General features: G+C 43.6%; 1 protein-coding gene across 2 annotated transcripts in view; it reads left to right on the top strand.

The window, feature by feature from the left end:
- The window catches only part of ACSL3 (acyl-CoA synthetase long chain family member 3), a 53,710-nt gene extending 29,972 nt beyond the window's left edge, over window positions 1-23,738 (top strand). For both annotated transcript variants that reach the window (XM_049615853.1, XM_049615852.1), the window contains 4 exons: window positions 9,690-10,107; window positions 18,828-19,005; window positions 20,493-20,602; window positions 21,908-23,738. In XM_049615853.1, coding sequence (XP_049471810.1) covers window positions 9,730-10,107; window positions 18,828-19,005; window positions 20,493-20,602; window positions 21,908-22,120 — 879 coding nt within the window. In that variant the 5' untranslated portion in view covers window positions 9,690-9,729 and the 3' untranslated portion in view covers window positions 22,121-23,738. The remainder of the gene's footprint in view (window positions 1-9,689; window positions 10,108-18,827; window positions 19,006-20,492; window positions 20,603-21,907) is intronic.
- The last annotated feature ends 6 nt before the right edge of the window (window positions 23,739-23,744 follow it).

Genomic DNA, 23,744 nt, shown 5'->3' with positions numbered 1-23,744 from the left:
CGCCTCCCCTCTTTCCTGGGGTGTTCTCTCTGCTCCCAGTGGATTTGTAGGAGAATTTCTAAGTGTTGGGCTTCTTCTGCCCCTGCTCTGGGAGTTGGAGCTTGCAGGTGGTGTTTGGGAGGGAGGTGGTAGTGAGCAGACAGACGCGCTGTATTAGCGGAGTAACGTGATGGTGTTGCTGGCCGCTTCCCTCCCGCGAACACTGTAGAAGTCGTGGATTCTGAGCCAGACTCCCATTTCCGTTGGTCAGTCCTGCAGCGCATGGAGATGAATGGCTTGAGATACTACTGTGCCCTCTCTCTCCTGTGCCTCAGAGGTTCTTGAAGTCTCTGTAGGCAGATGCAACCAGATCTAAGCAGGCAAAGCCATTTAATATGTGCGTATGAACATGATCCCTGTGGCAACCTACTTACTGGTTTTCCCTTCCCCCACAATACAGGCATTTACAGGTTTTTTCCTATTACTAAAGCACATGGTGTCTGTGGAAGCTTTTCATATGACTTGTAGCTTTTTTTTTTTTTTTTTTTTTGGCTTTTAAAGAAAATTGGGGAGTTAATACAGGTTGTAGGACTATGATAATATTCCTTAACAATTTAAAACATAAGATTTTACCTTTTTTTTAAAGTTTATTTTATTATTTATTTTGAGAAAGAGGAAGAGAGAGAATCCCAAGCAGGCTCTGTGCTGTGTGCCTGGAGCCCGGCGTGGGCCTTGATCCCACAAGTGGTGAGATGGTGACCCGAACCAAAATCAAGAGTCGGACACTTAACCGTCCGAGCCACCCAGGCGCCCCAAAATTTTATCTTAACATCAGAATTCATATGTCTCCTGAGTGTATTATTTGAGGGTGATTTTGTAGGTGGGTGTTAATCTCCATTACCTGATGCACAGTTATTTTCAGAACCCCAGCTGCTTTGTCCTCAGCTTTCTGACAGTCACACAAAATCCTATATGCCCTTCCTCCTCCTCCTCCTCCTCCTCCTCCTCCTCCACCTCCTCCTCCACACTCCCCAGGTCTCCTGTGTTCTTCCTCTCAAGTGGTAGAAGCCACACAGAGAAGGAATTTTCTTAAACTTGATCGTTAGGATGATTTAAAGCAACTAACTGCTAAAGTGGTGCAAGATGTGAGTGAATACCTTCTTTTGATGTAACAATCTCATTTTACGATTGTATTTGTTAAAAAAAAAAAAAAGATTGTATTTGATGGGTCATTTTCTTTTAATGTTGTTAAACTTGAGTCAGCTTGTTATTTTAATTAGCAGTTCTGGGAGTGTAGTAAAGATGGAAGTTTTTATATTCTTTATGGTGGGAAATTAATGTACTTTGACCCCAAATAGCTTCCTTTAAAATTTATAAATAATCGCTTAAAAACCTTGACCTGTCCATACTGTTGTCAGACATAAACCATGCAGGCCCGTATATACCTTCTTTTAAGAACTAGCAAGGTGCATGGAAGTCCCTTCAGGTCGACTGCAAGTACATATAACTAGTTTTAATGGCTGCCTCATCGTTCATACTGCGGATGTATATGTTCTTCAGCTTTTTCTTTGATTGATTTAGATCATTTTGTTCTCAGTTGTTTAGAGAAAATTTTCCACCAACAATTTACTGATACAGTAATTCATTCATCAGGCAGCATCCAATGAGTAGATAGAAAGGAGCTCCAAAGAGCTCTGAAAGGGGAGGTTTCTATAGATCAAAGGGAGCAGAAATACGGAAGGTATACTGGGCATTTGCTGATTGTTTAAGGCAGGGTTACTTTTCTCATGTGGAGCAAAGGAACGTCTTGGAGCCAGTTCAGGTAACTTGCTGAGGGGGCAAGCGCCGACTGGTTGACCCAAGTCTTCCATTTCTCTGTGAGCTAACGGTGGAAGCTTAAGTTTTGGGTTGCTGACTTGGGGCTTAGCCTGAGCTTGGGTTTAGCCTGAGTGACTCCATCTTGGGCCTAATCTGGTTACTTTAACACAGTTTTTTGCCTCTGAAGTGATAGTGGCATGTCCTCCAAGCTTTGCCTTTAAATTGTACTGCTTACTGTTCCTTCTTGTTGCAGTCATCTGTCCCCCTATTCCTGAAATACTTGAACATCAAGCTGTGACTCTGCTTCTATCCTGTCATGATTCTTAGTGGTTTCAATGTCTTCCCAGTTGAATTTCTTGACCTCCTGTCCTTAAATGATCTCATACTCTGCCTTTGCTGTCCCTTTGTTATCACAACCTAGTCCTCTTCATGAACAATAACTGTATGCCTTCCACACTGTCGGTTTCAAGCATTCGATTCAGACCATCACCTCCTTTTAGTAAGACAGTTCCATCTTGCTCTCCTTTAGTACCTCAACGCCAACAGTTCTGTAACCCAACGCAGGACCTGATTGCCTTGATCCTGTCTCTTTTTCACAAACCCTTTACCTCCTTAGGGGCTATCCTTCCCTCGGCTGAAAACTCCCTGATTAGTCATGGTAGCCACTGCCTTGGAAATAGGCTTCATTCCCTTGTCTTCCTCCCCTTCCCCACGTTTTGTTCTGGGACTTGCTGGTAAAACCCTCTCCTGGGTTAATGCAGCTCTCTGTCTGATTCACGTTTGTGCTCCACCAGCCGAACTTGGCTGGGAAGCACACAACAGCTGGGTGGGTCTCTCTTTACATCAGGACTCAGACCTCAGGCGGGCTTTAGGCGCTGCCGAGGGAGCCTACTGGCTCCTGCTCCGTCTATTTTCCTGTTCTCCTAGAGGATTATTTGATACTTTACTTCTCCTTAATTTTAAGTTTCTTTATTTTGAGAGGAGGGAGAAGGACGGAGAGAGAGAGAGAGAGAGAGAGAGAGAGAGAGAGAGAGAGTCAGTCAGTCCCAAGCAGGCTCCGTGCTGTCAGTGCAGAGCCCAACACGGGGCTCGAACCCATGAACCGTGAGATCATGACCCCGGCCAAAATCAAGAGTCGGATGCTTAACTGACTGAGCCACTTGGGTGCCCCTTTCTCAATTTTCTAGTACCCTTCTTTCTTCCTCCCTTTCAGCCAGTGATTGTGCTTCCTATTACTCTGAGAAGATAGAAGCGCTCAGAAAAGAACCTTCTACTAGCTCCTGGTACCGCCCACATGCATCTGTGCCCCTGTTGCTCCGTAAGGCCAACCTCTTCCACTTGTGTGCTGTGTCTCATTCTCTGTTCTGCTTAATCTTCTTCTTCCTCTACTGGGTCATAGCCCTCAGCATGAAGACAAGCTATAACTATCTCTTATCTTTAAAACAAAAGAGTCTGCTTTGTCCTGTCCTAGTATCCACTTCTCTGTTCCTCTTTAAAGTGCTCTTTAAAGTGCTCCTCCTCTTCTTTCCTAAACTCTCTCCAGTTGGGCTTTGATCCTTAACACAGCTATTTTCAAGGTCAACAGTGACCTTCACACCTGTATGCATCTTTTCTTTCGTTTTCCTCTACGACGCTTGACTCTTTTTTCTTTTTAATTTGTAACAGCTCTTTGTATATTTTGTCATGTGTTTTTTCCTTTTGATTTTCAAATAGTTTCACCACACAAATGTTAAATCTTTAAAATTTATGTAGAAGAGTAAATCTGTAAGAATTGATAAGAAAGTTTTGAAGCACATGCAGAGTGTGAGTCTTACTGGATATTTAAAATCGTAGTTCTCAAACAGTGCACATAAAACTTACATGGTGGTTGTTTAAAAGTGAGTCTGCCAGTAGAGTTTTCAACTTATAGGGTAGGGAGGAAAGAATGGGAAGACCTGTCTGAGGAGCCTTCTGTTTAAATACGCTCTAAGCAATTCTGGTATGATTGGTCCGTGTATCACAGTTGAGAATCACTGTTGTAAATCTACTGTATTTGGAGGCATGACAAAGCAGTAGACAGGTCCAAGGAGCAGAATAATGTCTAGACACAGATCCAGTTGTGAACAAGAACTCACTGTTGAAGATGACGTTTTGGTCATTGAGAAAAGTGGGGTTGATTTAATAAGCGGTTTGGGTAATTCATCTGAAAGAACAAGTTGGCTTTCTCCCTTGTACAATGTGGAAAAACAAACTCCATAATGATGAAAGGTCTAAATGTAAAAATTATGTAAATCCTGGAAAAAATACAGGAGGACAGTAGTTTAACCCTGGGATGGATGAGGCCTTCTTAAAGTGGATTGGAAATCTAAAAGTTGTGAAGGAAATGAACAGATTTAATCGTTCGGGTTTGTTTTCTGAAAGGTGATACTCATTCTAAGACGAGGCAACATAAGAGGGTACCTGTGACTGCTTTCCTAGTTCTAGATTTTCCACAGCCCCTTCAGCAAATAGGATGCAGTTGGCCAAAGGTTTGTTACTTTACCTTGTTTGTCTAAAACATTTTAGAAAAATTAAATGTCTTAATTGCATGTGGCTGGTACATGTAGGCTGCGTGTGATGCTACTGAACGCTTCCTCCTCGGCTCTCCCAACCCTTGGCTTTCACGGTCCTGCCCTCTCCAGGTACTGCTTTTATTGGTCTCGCCAGTGGGATTTTGCTCTTCAGTCTTGGCTTTGGTTTCCTTACAGAGTTTTCTGTCCTTGAACTTGATCTCGGAGATTTCCTACCTTGTCCTCCTCCATCTGATTATGGCTCTAAAAGGTGTGCTTCCAGCTCTGATCCCTCTTAACTCCCATAGTTTCTATGTTTGGATGACTCACAGGCATCTTAAACTCCTTAGTGTCAAGACTTGCATTCGTCTCCTTCCCACCAGCCATCCAGCTGCTGACCAGCTACTTCTCGTGTCTCTGTCTCACTTGAAGGCACCCGAGCCATTTCCCTTCTTTCACTGCAGCTCCTCTCATTCGGGACTTTCCTCGCTAGGATTCTGATCCACCTGCACTGTGTTAAGAAAGATTTCAGTTGTTGGGAAGGCCTGGAGGAACAGTGGCTGCTGCCACCCTCTGGGCAGTTGGGCAATTGGGAGCTGGGAATCCTAGCTGCTGGCTTCCCGTCACACACATTAGTCACCCTGCTCCCAGGAGCCGAGGATTATTTTCAACTCTGGTTCATCTGATCGCCTCGCCTCATGTTTCTGCTGCCTTTAGCTGACAGCCGATTTTCTTTCTTTTTTTAATAATTTTTTTAATGTTTATTCATTTTTGAGAGAGAGAGAGAGATGGAGGGAGAGAGAGGGAGAGAGAGAGAGAAAGATCAAGCGTGAATGGGGGAGGGGTAGAGAGGGAGGGAGACAGAATCCGAAGCAGGCTCCTGGCTCTGAGCTGTAGCTGTCAGCACAGAGCCCGACGTGGGACTCGAACCCACAAACTGTGAGATCATGACCTAAGCCGAAGTCAGACGCTGAACCGACTGAGCCACGTAGGTGCCCCGTGGTTAACTAATTTTCTAAAACACTGGAATGCAGTGTACAGTGGAACGCCCATGAAGTTTCTTCTCAGCATTAAAGGACCTAAGGATTTGACTTTAATGCCCTGCCCCTGTCTCCTCACCCCCACCCTGCTCCACTGGAACCCCTGCTGCTTCTGGTGCTTATTTAAAGCACCTTTGTTTAAAAATCTCTACCCCCCCCCACCCCTCAATCCCTTTGCTAGTAGTACTACGCTGTCTTGATCACTATTGCTTTGTGCTGAGTTTTGGAATTGAGATGTATGACCCCTCCAGCGTTGTTCTTTTTCAAGGTTGTTTTGGCTGTTCTGGCTACTTTGAATTTCCATGCAAATTTTAGCTTGAAAGATTCCGTATCAAAGCCAGTAGAGATTTTGATAAGGATTGTGTTGAATCTGTGCGCCAGTTTGGAGAATTGTCATTTTAACAGTAGTAAGTCTTACAGTCCATATATAGCAGATGTTTTTCCATTTATTTAGGCTTTTAATATCTTTAAACAGTGTTTTCTAGTTTTCATAGTAAACTTCTTCTTATATCTTATCCAAAGTATTATTTCTGATAAATATAATTGCTTTAACCTAATTTTCTGATTGTTCATTGCTACTGTATAGAAATACAATTGATCAGGGGCGCCTGGGTGGCGCAGTCAGTTGAGCGTCCGACTTCAGCCAGGTCACGATCTCGCGGTCCGTGAGTTCGAGCCCCGCGTCAGGCTCTGGGCTGATGGCTCGGAGCCTGGAGCCTGTTTCCGATTCTGTGTCTCCCTCTCTCTCTGCCCCTCCCCCGTTCATGCTCTGTCTCTCTCTCTCTGTCCCAAAAATAAATAAAAAACGTTGAAAAAAAAAAAAAAAAAACAATTGATCTGTATATATTCATCGTCCACCCTGTGACTTTTGCTGAGCTGCTTACTAGTTCTATTAGTTTTTTAATGGATTAGTTAGGATTTTCTGTACAGTCATCATACAGTCATTATCTGCAGATAAGATTTTTTTTATTACAGGGTTATTTTTTAATTCAAAACACAGACATGTGAAATAAAATTTCAGGGAGAATACTTAGGTAACATCCTTCCCCTGGATTATTGAGATACATTTTATTCTTTGCAGCTCTGATGTCCTGGAAGTAGTAGGACCATTTGTCTTTTTGTTTTGTTTTTAAATGTTTATTTATTTTGAGAGAGAGAGAGAGAGAGAGAGAGAGAGAGAGAGAATCCAAAGCAGGCTCCACATTGTCAGCACAGAGCCCGACATGACACGGGGCTCGATCTCATGAACTGTAAGATCAAGACCTGAGCCAAAATCAGGAGTGAGAAGCTTAACTGAGTCTCCCAGGTACCCCAGGACCGTTTATTTTTTATTGTGCCATTTTCCTAAATAGAGACTTTCAATGGGTCCCCATTAATGGCATAAATCTAGATTCTCTGGACTCTTCCTCCAGATGACTTGGCAAAGAAAACAGTGTGGAACGGTGAACAGAGCCTGGGGACTATTTGAGGGTCGTGGCTTCTCACCAGTTTTGCGTGGGCAAATTTAGAGGTGTTCTTTATCTTGTAAAATTGCAGAGTTGGACATCTACTTTATTTTTGAAGGTTTTATTTATTTAAAAATATTTTTTTAATGTTTTTATTTTTGAGAGAGAGAGAGAGAGGGAGAGAGAGAGACAGAGTGTGAGCTGGGGAGGGGCAGAGAGAGGGAGACACAGAATCTGAAGCAGGCTCCAGGCTCTGAGCTGTCAGTACAGAGCCCGACACGGGGCTCAAACCCACGGACTGTGAGATCATGCCCTGAGCCAAAGTCGGACGCTTAACTGACTGCGCCACCCAGGCACCCCTTTAGGGTTTTATTTTTTAAGTAATCTCTGTACCCAGCGTGGGACTTGAACCCACAACCCTGAGATCAAGAGTTGTTTGCTCTGTTGACCAAGCCAGCCAGGCATCTCTGGACTTTTAATTTTTTCCCTTAGTTCTTTGAACGTGTTTATGATAGCTGCTTTGATGTCTTGTCTGAGTCTGACATTTGGGCCCTCTTGTGGACAGTTTCTGTTGCCTGCTTTCTCCCACTGTGTTTGGGTCTTCCTTTGCTGTCTGTATGCCCCATAATTTTTTGCTGTAAGCTGCACATTTCAGCATTTCTGAATGCTGACTCCCCTCCCCCTTTCCCCTGGCTTCTTGCTGTTGTGCTGCTGGCTTGCCTATTTGTTTAGTGACTTGGCTGGCTTATTTCACTGCAGTTTCCACCCCCCACCCCCGCCTTGGGAGCACACCGAGTGCCCTTGAAGTGCCCTCTTTAGGGGATGACGGCATGGTTTTAGTAGGACGCTCTTTAACTATTTTCTTTCTCTGATCTCCTTGTTAAACTTCTGCCAAGTTCACGCCCAGCAGTTATTCTCCGCTGATAGCTAGCTGATTGCCTTATTGTATTGGACAGAGCCCTGGGCCATAAATTGCCTCACCGTGTGATCCAGTCAAATTATACGGCCTTTGTAAAGGGGCTGTGTTTGAGGCCACTCTTTGAGCTGTCCTGACCCCCGAAGGGCTCTTCCTAGGTTCTCTTTTCCCTGATTCCATGAAACTTCTATTTACTCCTTCCTTGCTCTCCTGGAACTACCAGCCTCGGCCGAATCGCTCCTCACCAAGGTCTCCATTGTTTTCCTCAGCGCCACTAGGCCTGAGCTCCCTGTTCTCTGTTCTGACGAAAGTCAGCCCGCTTGGGGCTTGCTAAGGGGCTCTCCGTCCTCACAGCCTGCTTTGGCCTGAGCGGAACCCGTGTGCCATTGCTCCAGAGCCAGGGGCAGGGACAGCAGCCTGGCCTGTGCTCTGGGAGTGAGGTCCTGGGCTGCGGCTGTCGCCACTGGTCTTCTCTGGAGCTTTGCTCTCTGTCTGGACGTTATCGACAGGCTGAGGCAAGGGTAACTGGTGCCCAGCGTTCTTGGCCGGCTGTGCCCGCAGTAGAGCTTCCTCGCGTTTCTTGGCCACATTTGCCTGGAATAGAATTTCTACAGCATGGAGTTGGGGAGAGGAGCTGAGCATGCTAGAAATCATAACCCCTGGGTTTGAAGCTGGATGGAGTCATTAGTAGTTTGCTTCAGTTTCGTTTCTTCAAAAATGATGTTGTTACCTACCTACCACACAGAGGAGTGTCTCCTCTCGAGTGCTCAGTTTCCCTCCGATAGGCATGTGGCCCACTCTCTCTCTTCCTTGTAAGCCTCTGCTCGGATATCACTGGCCCTAGAACAGGGTTCTCCTACAGAGAAACGGGACACCGAGGCTTTCTTTGTCCGGGAAGCAACTTTGTTCGTCGTGCCGGCACGGGCTCAGTGGGTTCGTACCCGAAAAACTGAGCCCCAAGTACAATGGGTTGTAGCCTTTTATGCAATTTCTACTTCTTTGTGTCCCATATATGGTGACACATATAGTCCGATTGGACATAGTCCAAGTTACAGAGTCGTGTCAGAGCTATGCATATGTGTAGAGAAGTTGATTGGGCCACGTTGCACGTTGCCTTCCTTTGTTCTGAGAAGGCCTTACCGCGTTCCTTAGAGAGGGACTCTGCCACAGCCCGAGCGGCTCTTGTGGGCCCCTCATAGAGCGTCTCTCCAGCCTTGCCCATTCACCTCGTGTTTCCCTTCCCTGGTTCATTTTTCCTCCAGGGATTTGCCGACACTTGGCCTGCGTACGTATATTTGTTCGTCCGCTGCTCCCAGCGACCGCGTGGACTCCGTGAGAGGAGGTTCACTGTTGTATTTCCTGTACTTAGGAGAGTATCCGACACATAGTAGATTGTCAACAAATCTGATGATATAAGTATAAAGACCAAGGTTTACAGCCTCCTTGCTTCGCCATCCAACCTGCCTAAATTGGAAAATACCACGCAGGAAGTGGATTCTGTGTTGTTTGCCAACTCCAGCTGCTTGTTGCTGCCTAGAGAGAGGGAATGGGGCCCACTGGGAAAGAATGCAGCGATTATTTAATAGTGGCTGCCGAGCCACGAGGGAGGAAATGGTGTATGCCGTTGCTTCCCTGGGGAAGTGAGGAGATTGCCAGGAAGAGGAAATCGGCACGTTTTCACTGTGGATTCTGATGTAGGTCTTCTGGCTTGCTCCTTCTTCACCACTTGGGGTTAGGTTGGAAAAGCCACCTGTTTATAGAATGATGTGGAAAGAGATACAAGACACTTGGAAGACACTCACCTGTGCCATATCAGGGTGGACAGGACATTGCTGGAGGCCAATACTTGCTGCTGCTTGATTGGAAAAAAATATCTCCATTTGCCCACCTAATATGAAGGATTTTTCTTTAAAGTTACTTAAAAATGATTTTGAACTAATACCTTTCTTTCTCTTCCTTCTAGATTCTTATGGAAATCTGTTAATTCTACTTTTTGAGCACTTATGAATAACCACGTATCTTCAAAACCATCTACCATGAAGCTAAAACAGACCATCAACCCCATTCTTTTGTATTTCATACATTTTATAATATCACTTTATACTGTTATAACGTACATTCCATATTATTTTCTGTTTGAGACAAGACAAGAAAAATCAAACCGAATTAAAGCAAAGCCTGTGAATTCAAAACCTGAGTCTGCATACAGATCTGTTAACAGCTTGGATGGTTTGGCCTCCGTATTATACCCTGGATGTGATACACTAGATAAAGTCTTTATGTATGCAAAAAACAAATTTAAGGACAAAAGACTCTTGGGGACACGTGAAATTTTAAATGAGGAAGATGAAGTACAACCAAATGGAAAAATTTTTAAAAAGGTAAGGTGATCTTTCATTGCCTTTTGTTTTTCCTCTGAGTAAAGTGTGCTTGTAGAAATGGCGGCAGGGGACAGGTACAGCCTGCTTCTCTTGGACGTTGCTGATGTGGCGGGAGGAACAGGGTAGGAAGGGGACCTGACTGTGCCCTGATCTCCTTCTGTACTCTCTTGCACAGATTGGTCTGAGTTTTCACAAACCTTTGAGACTGCCCACTGAGCCTGAATGTCTAACGTGGCTTGGAATAGAATGTCTAGAGCAGTTTTGGGTCTGAAACCATATTCCTGGGTAGTTACACAAGCACTTGTGTGTGCTTGAGATGGTTCTGGGTTTTGGGATGTGGGGCCTGCTGTTTCTGATTTTAATGTAGGTTCTGTTGGGTGCTTTATGTCTTGGTACTTTGACAGTGGCAATTGCATGTTTTGTAAAGAATTTTCTTTGGGACGCCTGGGTGTCTCAGTTGGTTGAGCGTTGAAGTTGGACTTCGGCTCAGGTCATGATTTCATGGCCCGTGAGTTCGAGTCCTGCATCAGGCTCTGTGCTGACTCTTTCAAAAATAAACATTAAAAAAAAATTAGAAAAAGAAAAAATTTCCATAAATATAGACAAGCCTGCCATTGTTGATTTGAAACAGGATAAGATATCCTTAAAGAAAATATAAAGATAGTGGTTAAGAACCTGGATTCCAGATCCACACTATGGGTTTGGATCTCAGCTTTGCCACTTAACTAGCTGTGTGACTTTGTAAAAGTTATTTAACAAATCGGCCTCAGTTTCTTTATCTGTAACGTGAAGATAATGATTATTGCTGATATTTATTAGCATTTCGTAGGAGTCAGGCTATTTTTAAGTGTTTTGCATATATCAAGTTATTTAAGACTTAAAATAGCCATATGAGTTAGTGTTATCCTTGTTATTTTACAGATGACAGCACAGAGGCACAGATGGAGAATGTACACGGGGACATTTCAGTTAGCAAGTAGTAAAGTGAAGATTAGAACCTGCTCCATACTTCGTAAATGCCAGCTCTCAGACTTGTCGAGAGGATAAATTGAATGTGTGTGCACATATAAACACATGTGTGTAGAGAGCTTGTGGTATCTGGGGTAAATGCCCTAGACTGCATTAGTACTATTGTCTTGAGAATTTGGTGGACAAAATTATATGAATGGATACAGTACATATCACCAAGCAGTGCAACACTCTGAAGGGTAGGGAGTACAGAAAGGGCACGAAAATGCTGGTTTTGAACTTGGATACAGGATTTTTTTTTTTTTTTTTAATGTTTATTTTTGAGAGAGAGAGAATGTGAAGCCCAATGCTGGGCTTGAACTCACAAACGGAACCGTGAGATCATGATCTGAGCTGAAGTCAGACGCTTAACCCACTGAGCCACCCAGGTGCCCTGACACATGACTTTCTTATAAGCAGTTCTTAAAGTTCCAGTAGGTAAAAACTGAAGATAATTTTTTTTATTGTTTTAAAGTTTATTTTGAGAGAGAGAGCACACGAAAGCAGGAGAGGGGCAGGGAGAGAGAGAAAGAGCGTGAGAGAGGATATCCCAAGCAGGCTTATCACCACCATCAGTGCAGAGCCCAACAACAGGGCTCGATCTCACAAACCCATGAGAGCTGAAACTAAGAGTCGGCTGTTTAACCAACTGAGTCACCCAGGCGCCCCAAGATACACAATTTTTTTAGAAGCAGTAAGATGATCTGTAGCTGTTTGATAATTTGGTCAGGTTATATGTTTAGTACGTATGTAGGCGAAGTTGTTCTTTCCTCTTACTCTTTTTTCCATCTACATCCTGACTCCAGCTGCTTTTTTTTTCTGTTAGTCACGAAGGAACCTCTCAGGTTTGGGGGAGAGTTCAAATAATCACACCACGGAATGAAATACTCAGAGCTTCTCCTGGGATGTTCCTTAACTTACCAGCCTGTTAATTTCGGCACTTATCCATACAAATTCTGTAGTCCTTTTCTTCTAAACATGAAGGAGGTGGCAAGCAAGTTAACATCAGTAACTCCTAGAAATTAAAACATGATTTTAAGTCTAGACAACAGAACCTGTAAGTGTTCATCCCCTCTAAGCAGAGTGATCTTTTATCTTGTTTTGCCTGGAGCCGTCCTTGTTTTATCTTGCTTTGCCTGTCACCTTAACGGTGTAGTGGCTTGGGGAAATGATAGGGTCACTCTACTTTTAAGGCATATTCTCTCTTCTGCTGACTTAGATGAATTGTTTTCTATTAAGTTCACTTAAGGTCTATCTGGAGTTAATAGCACATTTCTTGAAACGGAAATCATAAAGTTACCTATGTTTGTTTATTCTTCTAGCCTATAGATTTTAACTTATAAAACATTTTATCATAATGGTATCTGATATTTAGTTGCCATATTTACTTTTTATGAAATACCATCCTCGATTTTGTCTTTGAGAGATCTGGCAGTTATACAGGGTACCAAAAACACTTCCACTTTCTTAGGTGCTAAAGTTTTCCACTCCTCTGCCTTCTCTTAAAAACATTCCTTTTGTTTGTTTGTTGATCTAATGCTATTTGAATTCAAAGATTGGTTCTCTTATTTTTAATCTTGGCATGTGTAACAGAAGTCCTCCTTTAGCAGGAGGGTTAATTTTTTTCTCCAGAATTGCACATGTGTTATAGGCATTTTATAAGACTGGCACTATTTTTCAGTCCTCACAGTAGCAAACTAGCTTCCAAGTATGTGAACAGGAAATCAGTATGGTAGACGTGAGATTCCTTCTTACTTCAGGTATCAGTGTAATTAGGACAAAATAAAATCCTAGAGCTATCGAAGTTTCTCCTTCAACGTGGCCAGATAACACAACGGATGCAAGGAAAGTTTTTCCCTGTCGTGTGTGTGTGTGTGTGTGTGTGTGTGTGTGTGTGTAGCCTTTTCCTCCCTGTCCTGCCTGTGGTGTCTTTGTTGTCCTCATTTACTCAACAGAAATATTTGAACTCAGATAGGAGAGTTGAAAAGGAAAACACTTGTAGTCAGCTGCCTTCTCTGTCTGTATCATGTTACTGTCAAGTCTGTCTGCCATGCGATTGGCATTTGTGATTCATTGGACTTTTTCGGGAGGGCTCTATATAAATAAACTCTGATATAGAAAGTGTCATATTTGAAATGAGGCTAATTGGGAAAAAATTAATTTTTAGGTTTCGTGTGTAGTAAAACGAATCCAATGTTTTCTGTTAGCCTTACTCAAGAAGAAAGTGCCACACCACTGATTAGCTAAGACTCTGGTTTTCTCGGTCTGTGTTGTAACTCTAACATTGGACTGTGGGTATCTCAACTGGGTGTTATAAACATGCTGGGTTTTTTTTCACGTTTTGTTTTCTTGTTTACACCCACTGTATTGCAGCAGAAGCAGCCTCTGCTCTGACAGTAAAAGGGGGACATTTCACAACAGGTGTTTAGGTAGATGTAAGAGTGGAGTTGCTTAGGGTAATGTGGCTTCTGCTCGGAATGCTTCCCAACTAGAGCGCAGACGTGTTTGTAATGAAATGTACCGTCATTCAGTAGTTTCCCTGTTTGACAGTAATCTTGAATTGGGAAAGCCAGCCAGTGATGTAGCAGTATGTCAACGTTTCCTTCCTTCTTGTTTTGGGGGCTGAGCTTTGGGGATTAACCCTAGAATGTATCTGATATAGTTGAAACAAAGATACCCAGACCTTTATTTCAAATAAAGATACCCAGAACTCTGAAGCTTTGTTTCCATCATATCCTAAGTCAGTTTTGAGCTCCCGAGGAAAGATAAGCAGAGAAGTCAGTGGTGATGATTCTACTCTGATTATGCCCATGGTAGTGTGGCCTTCTGCTTCACTAAGACCGGTCTCTCTGGGGGGCACAAAGAGAAAAAAGGCAGAGAAGCAGAGGCTGCTATGTTCTTGAGGCTTGGCAAGCTTTTCCAGAAGTCTCCTCTGGCTGTATGAAACTACGGTGGGGCTCTGAGCACCTGGGACCTGTGTCAGCCTCTCCCAACACCAGCCTTCCTGGCCGCGAATGCATCGAATGCATCGTACTAAGGTCTTTGGAAATTAAGAACAGTGAAGGATTGATTTCCAGAGCGTCTTTAAAATACATGGACCTGAAATAGAACAAAGTTGCAAAGAAAAAAAATAATTTTACAGTGAAATAAAAAGGAGCATGAAGCCAGCTCAGACATTTAGTAATCTACCCACCAGAAACACTGTATTTTGCACACATTAGAAGAAAGTAAAAGAGATCATATAATCATGGTGCTTAGAAAGAGAAGATTTCACTATGCTATGCTATTCTTTGTAAATTGATCCAAAAAGATCATAGAAATACTCGTTTCTGCTCTTGGAAATTGACTTAGCTTGCCTCTTCCGCAGTGCCTACTTTTGTGTTATTGCTTATTCCAGAGTCATTCATATATATATATGAATATATATAAATATATAAATCTATTTGCATATGTGTATGGTATTTATTTTCTGACCCGTTAGGACATTTACATCCTAATTTATAGAAAAAACAATGGGCAGTCTCTTGGCCAGGGTTCGTGTTTCGGTTGTTAGAGTGCTCTCCCCAGCCAGAACCTTGGCTTTCCTTTCCATGCTTGTTTCTCTCCTGGTCAGCCCGTTTGTGAGAGGCACCGCCGGGTAACAAATGGCTCGAGCCAAAGAGCCAGGAGTCTGATTTTTTTTCCCCCCCTTAATAGTTCCCCCATCCCCCTTTTTACGGGTCTTCTGCTTCCACGCTTGCCCCTACTCTAACCCACGCACACTCAGCAGTTGAAAGGATCTTTTACAAATGTCAATCAGGCCACCGTTCTTACCTGCACAGTGACAGCCACCTCCTTCTGTAGCATCCTCGGAGCGCTGTAATTTAGTCCTTAGATTCCGGAATGAGCCTGTCCGGGTTCGCATTCTGGTCCTACGTCGGCTGTGTGATTTTTGAGCAAGTTATGCTTACTCTCTCTATGCCTCGGTGTTCTCATTGGTAAAATAGGGCTAATAGTACTGTGTCTCAAGAGTTAGTGTGAGAGTCTTACAAGCTGCTGCTGCAGCGTGCTTTGCACGGCGTGAACACTGGCAAAGGTTGGCCGCCCTCCTCCTCATCGTCGTTCTCCTCATGATCATCACCCATCATCCAGACCTGCTGGATATTTTCACCCTCTGGCTCCTTCACGATAAATTGTCATGATCTTCATTCGCACAGAGTAGGGCTAAATGAAACCAGGTGTACTTTGTCGAGGAAGGCAGGAAAGTGTTCGTTTTGAAGTACTTCTCTTCTAAATGGCTAAAGTAAAAGAAAAGTTGGTACTTGAACTGGTCAAACCCTTAGCTACCGGAAAACTTGATCTTTATTTGATTGTGTCATTTGTCAGGGTCCTGTATAGTTAAGTATTGTATGCTTTTTTTTTACAGAATTTTCTGTATGTTACCTCCACTTTATTTTTATAGGTTATCTTTTGAGATAAGAGGCCCTCATCTTAGCATCATCAATATGTTCCTGAACAAAGTCAATTATTAAGTTTCTCTGTTCTGGGCAGTGGTAGTCTGAGTGAAAACACTGATATTTACACATGTGTATGTCACACCTGTCACAGAATAAAGATAAGCCAATTAAATGTGAGAGAGGAAACCACCCGAGGAAAGCAGCCATAGGGCCTATCTTAACTTTCCCTCTAACTTTACAAATTAGGAAACTGCTCAAAGGCTCCATGGTAGACGTTTACCTATCCAGACTAGTCATTCCTTTTCCTGACTCAGAGTCGGGAAAATTGAACAGATTAGTGTCTCAGGGGTCATGGATAAGAATATATGGTGTGTGTAGATGAGCGGGGGAGGGGCAGAGAAGGAGAGAGAGAATCCCAAGCAGGCTCCAAGCTGTCAGCACAGAGCCCGACGTGGGGCTCGATCTCATGAACCCTGAGATCGTGACCTGGGCTGAAATCAGGAGTCGGATGCTTAACTGACTGAGCCAACCAGGCACCCCATGGATAAGAATAGTTGAGAGGTGGCAGGCAAAGGATGTGCACAATGGAAGGGTGGCCAGAACAAAAGTAGCTTGAGGGGTGAAATGATCAGGTGGATGTGGATGTTTTTAAAAGCAGTTTTTTCAAAAATGAGGCTTCTAGAGGAGACAGGGGTCAGAAGACTCTCTGAAGCCCAGAGTGAATTGAAATTGTGTTTAATTAACACTGCTCATTCTATGCGTATAGGAAATAATGACTGAGTGCCAACTATACGCCATTAGGGAGACAATAATGAACAGGACACACAGGTTACCCTTCTCAGGGCTCTTACATTTGTATTGGAGGAAGAGCGACAGTAAGTAGTAAGTTAAAGATTTAATATCTACTGTGAAGACATAATGCTAATTGGAGATCAGGGTTAGCCTCTCTTCGTGGAGGTCTGAACAACAGAAGAGCCACCTCTGTGAAGATCTGTGTAATGAACCTTCCGTGTAGTGGGACGGGATAGTGCACTCACTGACTCTAAAACTGGAATGCAGCCTGTTGGGTGAGGCAGTTGGGGTGCCAAATGGAAGGAAGGTATTCTGACCCTGAGAACGAGCACCTCTCTAAATTTGGTGCCCATGGCACCCATCTTGGCTCATCTTAGCTCCTTCCCTGGCCCAGCCTGTTTGAAGGACAGAAAGGACAAAGCATTTACAGGAAGTAATGAGTTAGGGGAAGAGGGTTTGATATGAGCACAGAGATGCTGGCAATGGCTAGGTCCCAGGGCTTTGTAGGCCAGGGTAAGGTTTTTGAACTTGGCTATGCATGTAGAGGTGGTTAAGGTTGGAGATAGAAGTTTGGGAAGCGCCTTGAAGTAAAGTCTTTGTAAGTTTGGCTTTTGCTAGGGGTGCTTCAACCATTGTGATACCATGAGATTCTGCAGAGACCAAGGACACAGATGTATGTAGGCTGTTAAACTTGGTGGTAGGAAGATAAGGTCATTCCTGTTGCATTTCTAATTTCTCAGTGATCTATGAGATCGTACCATCAGCTGGAAGTGGAGAAGCGAGGGAGAGAGGGTGGGGCAGAGGATATTTGAGTGGAGAGAAGGTTTCAAGTAGCCATTTCAGAGGGAGTGAAAATGAATACAGCAGGGAAGCATAACAGGATTGCTGGGTCTATGATCCTGGATAGAATGAGGTTGGGTGTTCTTTTTAGCAGTGTGGGCAGGGAGTAAATAAATGAATTTAATCTCAGGTTTGAGCTAACCATAGGGACAAAGTTAGAATTGGAAATTTTTTCCAGTAAAAGACAAAATTGCAGGGTGGGTAGGGGCCTTTAAATGGAATCTTGATGGGAAACATAGAAGATTCAGTGGTTTAAAGAATTTAGTGAAATTCAGTATGGTTACACTTCAGTTAAATTTGTGATTTGATTTCTTTGCCATATGGTGGCCCCATTATATGGATTTAAATACTTGGATTATACACATAATACCTTTCAGAACACACACATTCTCTGAAACTTACAAAGCTCATCATTTAGATTCTGGAATCTAAGAGGTAGCTCACGCTTATCTTTGGAGTATAAAATTCTTAATAATTGTAATCCAGTTTGTGCACATTTTGGCCAAATTCTCATCTGTCTTCTCACCCCCACAGAGCTCCTTTTGAAGTCATTGGAGCTCCCCGTGCTGAGCATTTCATGGGGGTGCAGAGCAAGGTGAGAGTTTGGAACCACTAAAGTTCAATAAGTATTTTAAATCCAGTTGCCTTAACCATCAAAATAAGAATTTATTTCTTAAGTACATTATGGAATAGGACACTAGAGGGCAGTATTTACCCCCCCCCCTTTTTTTCCTTTTTGTATCTTCGCCCAGCCCCTTATTTCTAGAACTGTCTTAAATGTATGCATTTTTGAAAATGAATGTGGTTAGATGGTTTTAAGGTGTGTGAGAGATGTATTAGTGAAACAGCCATGTTTGGGAACTATATGTATATATTTGTAGTGTGAGGAGGTTTTTATCCAATCTATAGGTAATTGGGGATTTATGGTACGATATAAGTTGGAGGAAATTCCTAAACAAAAATGTTAGCCAGTTCTACAAGAGGATTATTACTAACGTAGACTTAATGTTACCTGTACTTATGGTAAACACAAATAAAACGTTGAAAGCCCAGTGGTGCCAGTTGGTACTTAAGGCTTAGATGAATAATGTGACTAGTCCTGGTTGGATACAGCAATTCAAATTGAACAGCCATAAATATGTCTATTATCTTGGGTCTGTCCAGTTTCTGTTTGTGAATCATATTGTATCATTTGATATTAAAATCTGGGAATTCATAAATAGAAGGAAAGTAAAATATTGGTACCCTTAGTACTTGATATTAGGCTAAGTTTTAAGCTAACATCTATATTGTTTAAGTTAATGATCTATAAGTGAATTAATAATGTAGGATCCTTTGGTCAAAAAATTGATCTTTAAAATCCTGTCAAACTCTGAAGATTTTTGAAAATAACCCCCCTCCCCCCCCGCCATTACAGTGAAGGATTTAGCATGCGATTTGTCATAGAAAATGTCACAAAATAGCTAATTTTCAAAACAGGTTTTTTTCACTTGAAACTCACTAACTTTTGTTAGAAAGAAATAGTTAAATTACATGCAGACGTAACTCTGGTTTGTCCTAGAACTTGGAGCAACTCTTGGCTTCTTTCTAGAAAACAATATTTTGGTTACATTAAAAGGTATTTATATGTTTTTTGTTTATCAGGTTATTCTCGGACACTATAATTGGCTCTCCTATGAAGATGTCTTCGTTAGAGCTCTTAATTTTGGAAATGGCTTACAGATGTTGGGTCAGAAACCAAAGACCAACATCGCCATCTTCTGTGAAACCAGGGCCGAATGGATGATTGCTGCACAGGCGTGCTTTATGTATAATTTTCAGCGTACGTAGGCTTTCTGGTCTTCTGGAAGAGCAGACTTGAGTTACTGTGGGACAGAGGATATTGTTTGTTTATAAATATTTCATTCTTAAGAAATTAAAATCCGGGAGTTAATTTCACCTTGCATCTAATCAGGGGAGAATTCTGTTACAACTTCGAGTTGTGGGTCTACTTTGGGAAAGGAATCAAGTGTGGAACAGTTGGGGGGCCGGTGTGGTAAGGGGACTGGAACGTATGACTGCAGGGCTCGGGGCCTAGCGAGTGAGGCCTACGCCTGTGGGTCAGGGAAGGCTCGGCCGGTCCTCTCAGGAGCTCTCTTGTGAAGTTAGTGTCACTTTGTTGTGCCATTTCTGTTAGCAGTGACAGGTGACGTCAGTACTCGAACCGAACTGCAAGTTCAATGATAGGGAGTTTTTATATTGTAGTAATTCAAGTGGCAACCCTGAGGCCCCAGCCTGTGAGGTCGTCCCGGGAGCTTAGCTCAGAGGCCTTGGTGCCAAAACGTGACGTGACGTCTGGACGTTGACTTACCTTTGAGATGAAACAGAAAAGATGACGCTTTTATCAGGTTTCCTGCTGTAAATATTTTTTTTTTTAAAAACTGACATACCCTTTGGCTTTCATAGGTTCGGGTTTACGGTATGCTTCTTTTGAGAAGCTTTAAAATAATTAGCTTTCAAAGTCACTTTAAGTCTAGCTTCTGTCAGTTAGGCAGAAAGCAAATAAAAGCCCACAGGATCATCATTAAATGTCAGCGTTTCTAGAATGTTTTTCTTTAGTTTTCTACTTTAGAGTAAGCAGTACTGCCATTTGTTCATGTTAATATATCGCACCATCAACCCGATACTCAGTGCGTCTTACTGGTATATTTTCTTTTTTCTTATTTTCGTACCAAGTAGTTAACTAAGGCTTTGACGTTTTAGGAGTCAAATATAATCCCTTCCATTGTGGTATCCCAGAGCAACATCTGTAGGTGAAACAAAACTTAAAAAAAATTAAAAAAAAATTTTTTTTTAAATTATATTTGAGAGAGAGAGAGAGACAGACAGAGAGAGGGAGGGAGAGAGATACCAAGCAGGGGAGGGGCAGGAAGAGAGGGAGACACAGAATCCGAAGCAGGCTCCAGGCTCTGAGCTGTCAGCATAGAACCCGATGTAGGGTTTGAACTCGTGAACCATGCGATCATGATCCGAGCCAAAGTCAGATGCTCAACTGACTGAGCCACCCAGGCACCCCTCAAATTTTTTTGTTTTAAAATATTGGAAATCTTGGGGGAGCAATTAGGTAGGAAAGGGTGAGTGAGTGGGCATGTTTATTAGTATATTGAAATAATTTAGAAAATCGTAGCACAGTTATGTAATAAGCCACGGATGGTTAAATTTAGGGCTCAGTATACCACTATGATTCATGACCACTTTCAGAGACTTTGTTTATATTTGGTACTTCCATGAAATGTTCAAACACTTGACTTGCCCTTCTTTTCCCTGTAGTTGTTACATTGTATGCTACTCTAGGAGGTCCGGCTATTGTTCATGGATTGAATGAAACAGAGGTGACCAACATCATTACCAGTAAAGAACTCTTGCAAACAAAGTTGAAGGTGAGGACTGCAGTTATTTTGTAACTGTCCAAAACCTGAGAATTTTCAGTGTCTTGGGCTCTGATACTGATGCTATTATGACCTTTCAAATCCTGAATATCTTTGTAAACTTTTAGGAATATCATACTTCATTCCTTTCCTTTAGAAAAGAAAAAGGAGATTTTGCCTGTATTTATGTATAAGTAGTGCATAGAGTTTCAGAGTGATTGGTAAGTATAATATATACGCCCGTGTCTAAGGGGAAGGGGTCATAACTTTCATTGTGTTCACTTGTGTTCTAGTCTATTTTCAGTAAATTTCTAATTTTGAAGGGTTGTTTCTAAACTAGTAACTCATTTTATGTTGGAAGCATTGGGTCATTATGAGGTTTTAGAATTTTTTTAAGGAAAAAGGAGACTTTATGAAACTATAGGAGAAAAGGGGTTTAAGTCTCTAGATGACTTCCTGTGAAAACAGTAATATCTGCCTCTTTTTTTTTTTTAAGTTTATTTATTTATTTTTAGAGAGAGAGAGAGAGAGAGAGCACTCTCAAGAATATGAGCGGGGTAGGGGCAGAGAGAGAGAGAGAGAGAGAGAGAGAGGGAGGGAGGGAGGGAGAGAGAGAAGATCCCAAGCAGGCTCCATGCTGTCAGCACAGAGCCCGATGTGGGGCTCAGTCTTCTGACCCCGAGATCATGACCTGAACCCATGTCAAGGGTCAGACAGTTAACCGACGCCCCTGGCGATTTTTTTTTTTTAATTTGTTTATTTATTTTGAAAGAGAAAGAGAAAACCAGTGGGGGAGGGGCAGAGTGAGAAGGGGACAGAGGATCTGAAGCCGGCTCTGAGCCCGATGTGGGGCTCAACCTCACGAACCGAACCGTGAGATCATGACCTGTGCCCTGAAGTCAGATGCTTAACCACCTGAGCCACCCAGGCGCCCTTTTTATATGCAGGTTTGTAAGTGAATCCCCCCATCTTTGTTAGCCTCTTGAAAACATGCGGGGCGATGGCTGCTCCATTGTTCCGGCGGCCTGTGTTTACACGCCTATTTTGTAAGGAAGTGACTTTGTTGATTAGGATTGTACCAAAGAACAGGGCACACAGTAAGTCTAATGCCATAAAATAGCAATGTAAATTTCCGACCGGTATTTCTCCATCTGAAGGAAGTGGTATCCATACCAGTGCACCCCCTCACCCTTTTTTGGAGGCAAGAAATGGATAATTCTGTGACTGTGGTAAACTACCTTTCTCGGGTCCTGGACTGGCTCTAAGCTGTTCGCTGACGGACAGTGAAGAACATGAGGCACGCTTGTGTTTTTCCAGGATATCGTTTCTTTAGTCCCACGCCTGCGGCACATCATCACCGTGGACGGGAAGCCACCGACCTGGTCCGAATTCCCCAAGGGCGTCATCGTGCACACCATGGCCGCGGTGCAGGCCCTCGGAGCCAAGGCGAGCGCAGGTACGGCACACCCCGCCAGGTCCCTCCCGGGGTTCTGCAGCGACCGTGCTCTCCGGAGTCGTTCCAGACCCTGAAGTCAGGTCAGGGACAAACCCGCTTCCTGCACCGTCACTTTGGGAAGTACGGCCACTCTACATCTACTGTTTTCTGCCCTTTGAAGAAAGGTTTCAGGAAGAACCCACACGTTAATTTATTCGTATTCTAAAAAGTAGTACGTATTTGAGATTAGTTGGAAAGACTTTTATGTTCGACAGGTTTCCCGTTTCTTTCCTCTGATAGTTTTGAGTGGTTTGAAGTTACTTTCGTAAATAGTGGCGTCAAACCAGTGCTATGTGAATTCTGTGTAAGTATGAGCAGATGGCTGGAGTGGCTAATCCTGGATTCCCCGCTTTCATTCCCGGCTCAGACTCTCCCTCTTCCTTCCAGAGGGAATGTCTTCTCATCCTCTAGCTGGAACACGTGGGCACGGTGATGCTGGAGGTTCCCACTCTCAGTGTCACTGAGTGTTAGCGTATTGGGATTTGGGAATATCACAGAGGCTGCTACGATGCCGGGACTGGATTTCCTTTGTAGCTGGAAACATAGTGCTTATTTAGATGTAAGCACTCAGCTGTGGAATGGGAATAGGGCTGTGCTGACATTAGTGTTGGGCATATGGAATTTTCAGTGCTAGTGGGACAGTCAGTGTAGCACTTTTTTTAAATCTTTATTTTTGAGAGAGAGAGAGACAGAGTGGGAGCAGGGAGGGGGCAGAGAGAGGGAGAGACACAGAATCCGAAGCAGGCTCCAGGCTCTGAGCTGTCAGCACAGAGCCCATCGCGAGGCTTGAACTCACAGACCACGAGATCATGACCTGGGCCGAAGTCGGATGCTTAACCTACTGAGCCACCCGGGCGCCCCTCAGTGTCGATCTTTAGTGGGGGTATGGCATATACTCTGGAGCTAAGTTTGGAGTTAAGAGATTCAGAGGCCAGAAGCACTTAGGTTTTAATTGTAGCTGTGGAAGTAGGTGAGGTCACCCACAGAGAATGGTGCCTCTGAAAGCAGCGGAGCGTTGGTCAGAGAAGAGGGAAGAAACCATGCTGTGTGGTTCCTGGAATCCAAGCGAAAGGAGCCCATCAGTGAGGCAGGAGTCGTCAGCGGGAGTCAGGTGACACGGGGGCTGCAGGAGGGCCGCCTCATAGCAGTTCGTAGGACGCGGTGGTGGTGGAGGACGGTGCCTGGGATGAAGGGCTGAGTGGCAGGCTAGGAAGGTGGGACTGGAACGAAGACCGTTGTCATGAGATCTGCCTGCGCATGTTGGAGAGGAAGGGTTCACTGGGGAACACGTTTAAAATCGCTTCCCCCCCACTTACTGAAGAGGTCCACCTGGGCTTCCAGGATTAACCCAGGCAGTGCCATCCGTGACCCCGCTTCTCGTTGTCTTTCTGCTGTCTGCTGGACGTTGGCTGCTGTCCTTAGCTTGTGCCCGAGGAGGACACGGTCTCTTAATCCAGGACTCGGACTGTAGCCAAGTCAGCTTGGCTTCACCATGTGAGGCCGAGAACATTGTTTAGCAACCACCCTTATTTCTTAGTTGAATTGCTGGAATAGCCTTTTGTGTCCCTACTGCCCTTCGTCCCTTTCTCAAGTTGGGTCGCCGCGTAGCAGCCACAGGTGATGAGGAACTGCTGTTTGAAACAGCATTGTTTTCTACCC

The sequence above is a fragment of the Panthera uncia genome, assembly GCF_023721935.1.
Source record: "Panthera uncia isolate 11264 chromosome C1 unlocalized genomic scaffold, Puncia_PCG_1.0 HiC_scaffold_3, whole genome shotgun sequence".
In the NCBI taxonomy this organism is placed as follows: Eukaryota; Metazoa; Chordata; class Mammalia; order Carnivora; family Felidae; genus Panthera; species Panthera uncia.
This window is presented reverse-complemented; position numbering and strand designations above follow the sequence as displayed.